We start from the raw sequence: 10,924 nt of genomic DNA, 5'->3' as shown, positions 1-10,924 counted from the left end.
TAAGAGGTGCAAATGCTACGATATTCATATCTGGATGTTTTACCAATTTTGGGCCTGTCAACTGGTGCAGTGACATCCTGAGGCAAAGTACTATAAGATACAAAAGAGAACAGATTAGCCATCGTAATAGTTTTGTCAGCACAATATTACTCATAAGAAACTGAAGATTTACCTTGAGTTATGCAACTGTAAGGACTCCATTGCTTTTGTGCACTCATCCAGGATTGTTCTCTTGCCAGTCTTTGAAGGAGATACAATTCTTTTGGTGAAAGGGTCTCTTCTTGGAGTCTGAAAACAAACCTGGATTGACATATAAATAATAATCAGTGTAGTATAGCTGGTTAACTGGAACTTTAAATTCAAACTAAAATGTCCCAGCAATCATCTTTCTAATCAGTGTGAAATCTCTCTATACATTTTAGCACTTTGAGATTTGCAAGCATGTAAAGTGCATTATAATAAAATGTATTACTAAAGTTTGACCATATTATAATAATAGTGACTCAAAAAAAAAAAAAAAAAAAAGGGAGCACATTACTCTCATTACAATCTTAAACACTACTTGAGTAAACATAATAAAAATAAATAAAATAATACAGTCACTGCTTAAGGGTACACATCCTGACCATAATTTAAGTAAGATAGGTTAAAAAACAGTACATAAAAAAATAGGCAACTCAATTCTGTACCTTTACTCCCTTTGCTACAGTCTTGCTGGGCAGGTTCTCAGACTGTCGCAGAATGGAGGGTCTCCCAGTCGGCTGATCCAAAGCAAAGATGTCCAGGACTGAATCGATGTGCTTCGCTTCAGGACAGGGACTTTGGTTCTCATCATTCAGAACGGATGCCATCCTGTTTTAAAGGGAGATGGAGAGCTAAGTGGGTGCATTGAACTTCTGACAAAATCCTCCACCTGACAATAAACTGGAGTGGAGACCATGTGAGCATCTAGCTCTGGTCCATAGCCTAATGCTTCTATGATTAATTAGGCTATGGACCAGAGCTAGTGAGCATCATGCAATGGCTGAATTCCACAGAATTTCTGGTCTCCCTCTTGTATAATATCCACTTTCATCTGCAGGTCATCGTCTGCTGCAACAGCACAGCAGTGCTGATACACATTGTAACATGGTGGTGAGTCGGGATTACAACTTCTTAATCTTTATAATAACAGGATATTTCAGAACACAACTGGCCCACTTTATATTTTGACGTTTGTGGTAAGAGTGTCCAGTGGGGTGGTGTTCAGTATCCGACAGACGTCAGAATAGATAAATTAGTAAAAAAGAAAAAAAGGAAAAAAAATCTTCCTTGTTCAAGGCTAAAGATATTATTATTAAAGTTATGTTTTTCCATTACATTTTCTCTATAATGTTACCCTGGTGGATTAGAGGGTGGATTACATGCTACTCTGGATTCCCTGATTTGATTTACTAGTAAACTGCTGATCATGGAACATAATGTGTGTCTTATAGCATCATTTAAATCATTTAATAGCATCATTTAAATGCTTAATTTGTAGTTCTAATGTGCAAATTAAACTTTTTTCCAACGCTCTAGAGGGTACTCTTATTTTGAAGAGATCGTCCACCGCAAGTCTTAAATTAGCTCACTAGATTAGCTCACTAGACAGTGCCATACGGGGCGGAGGCGGAGACAGAGATCCTTTGTGGTATCTTTACTGAGACATCATGTACAAAGTAAACAAATATACAATATTTGGAATTATATACATATCCAATAAACGAAATAAATAGCATTCAATTCATATTCAAGATTGGCAATAATAAATAAATCATATTCATAATAATCATAAATCAGAATATCATATAATACTTAAAGCATCAAATAAGAGTACATAAGTACACGTCAGATTTACTCAGGATTAAATGTAAGAAACTATATTTAAGCAGGATAAACATATATATGAAATAATCAATAAACATATAACTTAAATGCACTGCTTAGGATTTCAGGTCAGAACAAACAGTTAAAAGTGGTCGAGCTACAGCTCAAACATGTGCAGTCCATAATACATTGTGATACATTGTCCCTTACATACATTAATGTGTGCTCATTAACCCCTGCACTGTACAGGGGAGAACAAACAGTGGCTAAATGATCCAAACTGACGTTGGTTCTTGGACTCACACAGGTTGGAGGGTTGCAGAAGGTGGTAGAAACTAAAGGTGGCGGTTTAGGTTTGGGAGACCGCAGCAGTGGTTTGGTGATCTGGGCTTGAGGAAATGAGTGCAGCTATGCCACTTATATAGCCTCCCACACCTGTGCGTGGCCAGGGAACAACCTGCCATTCAATCAGGCTTGATTTGGTGGCGTTGCGTGCCTCTCCATGAGCCTTTTGACATCCATCATCTCCGCATCAAGCACTGTCTGCGTTGGCGGCCGCCTCACCTGGAACGTCCAGAGCTTCTTCCACGCCAGCAGTGTCTTCTTCCATGTCATCTTTAAATCTATAGATATATCATGTTTGACACGCCCTGGCCTGGGCTGGGCTGTGGTGGCCTCCTCCTCATATTCCTGGCGACTATGGTGTTGGCTAGCCTGGATCCAGCCCAAAGATCCCGCCCACTCTCAAGAAAGCTATACAGTCTGATAATCAGGCTAGGTGTTGGCAGCATTTAGCTCCTTAATTTTGTCATTTAGGGCAAGCTATAGTTTTTGCTATTTTTTAAAATCTTGAAAGTGTGAGAATTACTGATCTCTGGTTAACATTAGGACTAGTCTGGTATTAAATTGTCATAATTGTCATAATCACAGCTGTAGTAATTTCCATTAAAACAACAGAGTAATAACTGTTTCCATTGGTTTAAAGTAACTCTCGAGGTGTTGGCTACTCATAAGAAAATGATCTTTTTAACAAAATCAGTAACATGGTCAATCAATATTGTTCACCTTTTCTATGGAAGAGCAAGGTGCTTTCAATATAAAATCATGACACAATCAAATAACAAAAAAATATTTTATGTGTTTAAATCTCAACAGCAAATAGTGCATTATTGTAAATTGACATACAATTCTCAAAATATGCCACTTTGAGAAGCCGTGCGAAACAGTGATGGATGTTTCTATCAGTGTAGGTTGTCATTGTCATAGATCTTCATGTCAGCATCTGCAAAGAGATCAAATCAAAACAGATGAGAAACAAAAGCTTCATTTGTACCCCAATGGAGGGACAGACACCATGTCCTAATCTAGTGCATGGATTCCCAAACCGGACCCCCTGCAGTGTATTATGCATTATAATGCATAAAAAAATCAAAAATCAGAAAAGAGATTGTGGAAACAAATGGACTCCTACGGGTCAATTTTGCTCAATCTTTACTCTGTTTGTGTCTTTTACAATTTACCATGTGGATTTTACCTGTGGGTGCACATCTTATCTTTTGATTTGGATTTAATTGTATACTTCATGTGGACTTGCACAAAGACTAATATGTCTATGCCATTCCAGTACCTCATTCCTCAGGTGTGTCTGAGGTTAGACACACCTGATAGTTTTAACTCAGAAGCGTTACCTGTGGCTGCAATGCTGCATGTACTGTACTGTACTGTACTGTACAGTACTTACTTATAGACCGTGAGCCAGGGGGGTTGGTCTGTACCACCTGGCTGAATAATGCTCATAGTGATTTTTGTGAAGGTATACATGTCTAGAGTTAGAAAATATGTGATAGCATTGCACCAGTGGTAGCTTTATGAGTGCTATCATGCATTTTATTTTATAACACTATGGCGAAAATTGCATGGATCAATATGAAAAAAAACACACCCCCCCAAAAATGATAGTTTATTCAACGGACCGAAATAACTAAACAAAAGCTCTCCCTCTCTCTGCTCTTATCTCCAAAAATGTTAATGTGTAAACATTTATGAAACCATATAACCATTTACTGTTACCATGCATAATGTATAGTGTATTTACCACATTAATATTAGTATCACAAAAATGTTGTGGTCGCATACTGATGAGCCTGGGAGAACATACCGTTAAAAGTGTCCACATCATCATAAATATCGTCCCCTTCCCTGTAAAAAAAACATTGAAACTCTTGAATGGACAACAAAAGCACTTTTTCTTTTTTTGTAGGCTACTGCACAGCGACACCAAATGCAGGGCATCTTTTTAGTCAAATATTAGTTATACAACGGGCAGAGGAGACTTACATTTGGAGAAGCAGAGCCCTGGAGACATATCCATCTGTATGCAGGAAGACAAGATGAAGACTTCAAATAACAATGACTTGACCTAGCCTGGCCATGTGAAGACTTAAGGTTAAAATGCCATTTAGATTTAGACAGATTCTGGGTTCATGATTAACCTGATATCCCATAGTTTCCGTAGTTTCAATGTACAGATTATTTTTGATAGTACGTACCAGTATGTTGCCTAAATTGTTCTATTGATAAACTTCTACTCCATCACACAATGGTTTAATTTTCAACAAAGCTATGCATCCATAAAATATATAAAATGACGAGTGAAACATTATCTTCTGGATGAACGATACTTTCAGTATTATGTGAACATTTTATTCAACATTCTCCCTTGTAGACCTAGCTATTACTGTCTGGTCTGGTTTGTAGGGCAGAAATTCAAAACCAAGTGATCCCTGGCCTCTGCCACAAGAGGGTGCTACGAACCTGGCTACTGGGCGTGAATTACTGGCTGCTGCAGTTCAGGCCATGAAAGTGAATGTAATAAACAGCTGTTAACTGATGGGACCAGGGATCATCACCATGCTGGCTTGTGGTGGAATGTTTTTGTCAATATTCTATTTCTGCCACAGACATACAAAATGAGTGTACAATAATATGACCAGGAGCACATAAACCCCCAATTTTGATACGCATGCATTAGACCTTGGACCCCCCATTTCATTTAGTTTTTTGCTGTAAGAGAGTTACAGACTCATGGTGTTTATTTGGACCCCTTGTGGTCCTCAGACTCTACGCTGTCGCTGGGAAACAGTGACATCAAATGACTATTCAGACAGGAAGTGGTGTGTGAACCTACATCGTCTGTACTGGTTCCGACACAGGGCTTTCGTGTCATTGGTCAGTTGGATGACGTCCAGGATCTCTCCCTGTGCTACTGCCAAATCCTTCCCCCCCGGCTTCCTGATGATGCCGTTGGGGTCCACCATCATGGTGTGCAGAACCGTCAGGGGTCCCTCATACTGGGAAAGAGAACATTCAGGTTTAGACCAGTACAGGGCTGAAACCATCAATTATATTCTTAGCAATTAGTCTATCGATCACGTTTTGATTCATCGAATAATCGAGAAGTGCGTTTTATATCCTAGATTTTCAGGCCACTAAGATCAGAGCAATGTGTGTGATTGCAAATTACAAGTGTTTAACACTGCCGTAACACTGTTATAGTGCCACATATGTGTGCAATTTAGTCGTTTCGGTGCCTGAACTGTGTTTGTGCCAAGTTTGGTGCGGATTGGAACATCAGCGCACCTGTCAACGTGACATTTACTTTACATGCTCAACGAGCTCAAAGAGTATTGCATAACCTGAGGGGCATGCGTTCCCAATGACCATTGTCGTAGTGTAAATAAATTAAAGCTGCTATAAGCAATAAGGTCAACATTTTAATTTTACATTTTTTTTGTTGGTATTCAGACAGCCAGCAATGGGTAGAACGCTCCCAAAAAATGTAGTCTCTGTGACCACATTCTTTTGTATTCAGACGGCAGTCTGAAATTCAAACTTTGACATATTATTGCTTATAGCAGCTTTAACCCATTCTGACCGGGCACCCATTTTGGTGTTAGCATCATGTTACGCTTTATGTATTGAAAAATAGCAGATCTACAAGCTCATATCGCGCCACCGAGTGGCGCGATACGAGCTTGTAGGTCTGCTATTTTTGAAAAATTCGAAGAACGACTGACATTTTTAGAATCTGATCTCAGGTCAGAATGGGTTATAATCAGACCAGTGTGTGTCTAGTGGAAACCTCGTATGAATCTGATCTCAGGTCAGAATGGGTTAAGTAACAAGAGATATTTACCTTAAACCTTTTTCTCAGCTCCATTTCCACTTTAGGATCTATCCTGTAACAAATTGGCAACAACACAAGCTTAATTTATACTTTGTAGTATGGAGTCAACTCCATATTGTAGTACTAACAGTGTTGCTTGCCGAAAAGAACCGATCCGTTATTTTAGTTGTAATAGAGACTAGGGAGACAACCTCCAACCACTGCAGATGTGCAAGTCATATTGTATTAACAGTCTAACATACAGATTGGTTAAAATAACAATATATTCATTAAAATAGGTTCCAAATTGCAAATGAGAGCTAAATGAGAACAGTGGGCCTCTGCTCTACTCACAGTCCTTAAGGTGGTTGCACACTGGTGCGTTTTGCAGATCCGAAAGCAGTAGGCTATCACTAGCTGTCAGCCTGTCACCAACACCCCACAGGGCCCCACTAGAAAGCTGCGTAAAACTAATCAAATCGACCCTGATCAGAATCAGAACGCACCAGTGTGCAAACACCTTTAAGACAGTGTGTTGTGAATTGAATTGAATTGAATTGAATTGAATTGAATTGAATTGAATTGAATTGAATTGAGCTGCTCAACTTCACTTGGACAGATACCTGATTTCATGAGGAGGCGCGGGGAAATCCACTGGCACTGATGGACCCATAAAATCTGAAAAAATCAGAGACACAGATAACCACTATAGTCTTATTCACTCAGTCTTCACCTATCATAAACATCACGAATATGAACCATTCTGACACAGTCAGCACTCACCGTTTTCCTGTGCCCAGCTGCTGCTGAAACGGCAAAGCAGAAAAACAATAAAGAACTCAACTTAGACAGAATACAGAATCGAGGTAATACTGTACATAATTAATAGCTATTTATATACCATATCTACGGAGCCCCTGAATATATTTTATCTTGTACGTACAAGATCCCAGGCTCCCCCAAAGTTAAGTGTCGAAGTGTCCTTGAGCAAGACTCTGAACCCCTAATTTCTCCCAATGTGCAGGTTGGTGCCTTGCATGGTTTCCTCCAGCCATCAGTGTTATATAACGTGTGTGTGAATGTAATTATGCCGTGGGTGCAAGTCCCGATCCCGACGACCTTTCCTGCGTGTCACTCCCGTGACTCTCTCTCTCTCCCCATTTCCAGCCAAACAAATATATTATAAAAAAGCTTGATTGATCGAATAATAGCCACGAAAATACACATGGCCTACGACCCTCACCTGTCCATGTGGTCACCCGAGTCCACATCGTAGTAGATGTCGTCAGTCAGAGGGGGGTCGGGTGGAGGGGGCGGTAGGTGGAGGTCATGTGGGGGTGGTAGGCGGGGGTGATGTGGGGGTGGTAGGCGGAGGTCATGTTGTGGGGGCGGTAGGCGCAGGTCATGTGGGGGTGGTAGGTGGGGGTCATGTTGTGGGGGTGGTAGGCGGGGGTGATGTGAAGCCAGTAGGCGGGGGTCGTGTGAAGGCGGTAGGCGGGGGTGATGCAGAGCCGGCGGGCAGGGGTCGGGTGGAGGTGGTGGTAGCGGATATGCATCCAACCCTTTGGCTCGAAGAACTTTACGTTTCACCTCGTCATAGTCCACATCCACGCAGGTGTTGCTGATATAACCGTCTGCAAGAGGACAAGACTAATAAACATCCGTGAGCATTTACTTTTCGGTACAATGAACAATGATGTTAGCCGATCTATAAGCTCACAGCGGCTTGCATTTGTGAGACATTCTGAGCCTGTAGCTCAGCAAATTTTGCAACACTGAAAGTTCTTGAAAAACTAGATCTTCAGACCGCTATTGTTCCATATTGCACTGATCAGAGGGATGGTCAATGATCATCAAGTTATAGGTTATAGCCATTTGAGTGTTAAAGACTGCTGTAATACTGCTGTTGCTTGTGTAACAGCAGTATGTGTGCTTTTTTGGGGCGTTTTTTGCCTTTATTGATAGGGTACAGTAATAATTAGACAGGAAAGGGGGAGAGAGATGGGGCAAAGGCCGACAGGCTCGGGACTCGAACCCGCGACACGCCGTCAGGCTGCATTACCAGCCTAGGTGCTTGGACCGCTCAGCCGCGGCCCAGGCCTATGTGTGCATTTTTGGGAGCAAGCTGGACTGTCCAATGTGGCCGCTGTTGTGCCTATCCTCAAGCCATACGCCTGAACAGTGTTTTGTTTGGTGCGCATCGGAGCAATGAAAAAAGTACATTTTGAAATACAGCATGACAAATGTTTTCTTTTGGGTTTGAGGTGGGCCGAGGGCCGGCCCAAACCCAAACAACTCACAGTCTCCATTGGGGGTGCGAGCGAGCCACCGGCCGCCCGGATTGTCCTTCACCCGGAGGATCTCCACTCTGTCTCCCTGGTGCACGTTCAGGTCCAGTTTGCCACCATGCCAGTCCTGTCGCACCTGAGCCACGTAGAGAACCTCCACTTCCCCTTTGATCTGCAGCAGGAAAGACAAGCACTGTCAACTCAACTCTGAGGGTTTACAAATGAACCCTTTTGACTTTGAGTCCACAGAGTACACTCAGAGTATACAATACATTGATGATATCCTGCAGCAGTGGTTCTCCACCATTTGCATGTCATGGACCCCCAAAGTGAATATGCTTTAAACATAAAGTATTTATATATTTTAAAATAGCCAATATACAGTCTCACAACCCATCGCGGCATTTTGAGAGCTTGGAGATATCTATGTATAAATAAATGCACTAAGTCTCTGTGCGTACGTACGTACGTCTGTAATCCACGTAACTCGAGAACCGTTTGCCCCACCGACTTCAAATTCGACATATAATACGCGTTCCACACCACCACAGGGAGTGCAAGTGCCTGGTGCCGAGTCCGTCTATATATATCTCCATATATGGAACTGGCCTGTTCTGACATCACAGTCTTTGTTCTGACATCTGCATAGACTCCATATTTGGGCCTGCCTGACAAAGAACTCCATATGGGCATAAAAGGAACACAGACATAATAACTGGGTGGGGCATTCATTTCCAACTTGCATCGTTCCAAGTGCCCAATGGGCACCGCTCTAGTAATAATAATAATATAATAGGGCTAATATAATAGGTACTGTATGTGTTTAAAGTTTAAACTGTTCGTCCTTTTGCTGCGGACTGCCTGGGAGCCACTCAGGGAGGAGTCCTCCCAAAACCACACGACAAACATTCTTTTTAAACTTGTTTTTAAAAAGTGCTATACAAATAAAGTTATTATTATTATTATTATTATTATTATTATTATTATGTCACACAGCTCTCTTACTTTTCATGGACAGATGGACATGCAGGTGGGCATTTCCACATCCTACCTGGAATTTCTTCCTCAACTCACGCTCCCCTTTCAGTCTCTCCTTTTGTTGTCTCTTGTCCTCCTGCTGTCCTTGTGTCTTCACCTCTGTCTTCTTCTCAGAGAATCCCTTCTTCAGTTCCAGTTGGCTTCTTTCAGAATGCGAAAGAAAGAGAAACATATCACAAAGAATGTGCTAAATATCACTAAAAGTGGTTCTTTGTCAGAGAATCATATAGGAAACCTATTTTGGAGATACAGTTTCGCAGGGGTTCTCAAATGTTCTCAAATGTTTTCATGTCAAGAACCCCCCAAATTAATTAGTATTTGGCCATGGGGGTCCCTGGACCCCACTTTGAGAACCACTTAGCTAAAGGGTGTCGTTGGGGCCCGGTGCGGGTGTCTGGGGAAGTTCTTTGAATAGCCCTGGGACTCAAAAAATACAATTAAAATAAAATAGCCTTCATCTGTCATAACATTGACAAATTAAAGCCCTTGAAGATAATATGATACTGCTGATCAAAAAAGTGTTTGGGATCTCCTCCCTGTGCCATTCCTATAGGTTCACATTACTGGCACCTGCACATTTTGTGTGGGCGAGAGTGCAAGAGATAAAAGTTCCATTTCTTTATCTGTAATTTAATTGATTGCATTTATATTTGTTATTATTATTTGCATCTGTATTACACTTACTCGTCAATGATTTCATACACCTCACTGTCGTCACTCCCCTGAAAGAGAAAACGTCCATGAACAGATCAAAATTGTGAAGTTACCGTAATCACTTTAATATACTTCAAACACGTCCGTCTAGTTTTCTTTACCTGAACGAACACACTTCTGAAAAGCTTTTTAGCAAAGCGGATATAAACTGTAAATAACAACACATACCATATTTTATTTGTTATTCTGTTCGTTAGAATTAGTCATCCTTCTCCCACGTTCACGTACACAAACACACAGTTCTTCTAAACACTATACACATCTTGTCTTCATGATTCAGGGTACTGTAATTGTCCTTTACGTGGGCCATGAGCAGGCTAGTGCATGTTCAACAGGAAATAGTCCGAGATAAACCTAGCTGGTGCATTTATTTTAGTTACACAGATCTACAACATTAAAATGCACAATAATGCATTGCATGGTTTGCTGGCAATTGACACCAATCTGCTGCTCTATTGCACCTGCAAAATCTACATCCTATGTTTTAAAATCTGGCGTTATAATTAATATTGTGTCCTTACTCCAGTCAGATGCTGTGAACTGCAGTCCGTCCAGGAATCTGTGGATGAAAAAACATAAAACAGAAACTATATTGAAATGATGCTCTTCATTGGGACATGGTAGTGCATTTATTGAAAGGATTCAGGAAAAAGGCTTGCAATTCACCTTTTTATTGCTGCAAACTTTATTCAGTGTTTTAAAACGTTTTGGAGCATTAAACAATTGACTTGGGAGCCTTTTTCCTAAATGATTTCACTGTCCTCGCAGTTTAGCTCAGCACAAAGAAAGTATGTGTGTTAAAATGATCTTTTGAATTTGTCTTCAAAGAATACATGGATGTAATATAGCCAGACACTGAAAACACTGACAG

General features: G+C 40.9%; 1 protein-coding gene across 1 annotated transcript; it reads right to left on the bottom strand.

Annotated features, from left to right (window-relative positions):
- Positions 1-3,089: 3,089 nt before the first annotated feature.
- LOC308320232 (FYN-binding protein 1) lies at positions 3,090-10,363 on the bottom strand (the record flags this gene model as incomplete). The annotated part of the gene is made up of 8 exons (XM_080770550.1): positions 3,090-3,130; positions 5,036-5,198; positions 6,044-6,086; positions 7,257-7,647; positions 8,314-8,473; positions 9,353-9,482; positions 10,024-10,061; positions 10,355-10,363. The coding sequence occupies 8 exons, from the start codon at positions 10,361-10,363 to the stop codon at positions 3,090-3,092; spliced, it is 975 nt and encodes a 324-aa protein (XP_080626676.1).
- Positions 10,364-10,924: the final 561 nt, after the last annotated feature.

The sequence above is a fragment of the Protomyctophum bolini genome, assembly GCF_963924005.1.
Source record: "Protomyctophum bolini genome assembly, chromosome: 8".
In the NCBI taxonomy this organism is placed as follows: domain Eukaryota; kingdom Metazoa; phylum Chordata; class Actinopteri; order Myctophiformes; family Myctophidae; genus Protomyctophum; species Protomyctophum bolini.
Note: the sequence above shows the minus strand (reverse complement) of the source record. Positions and strands in the feature narration are given on the sequence as shown.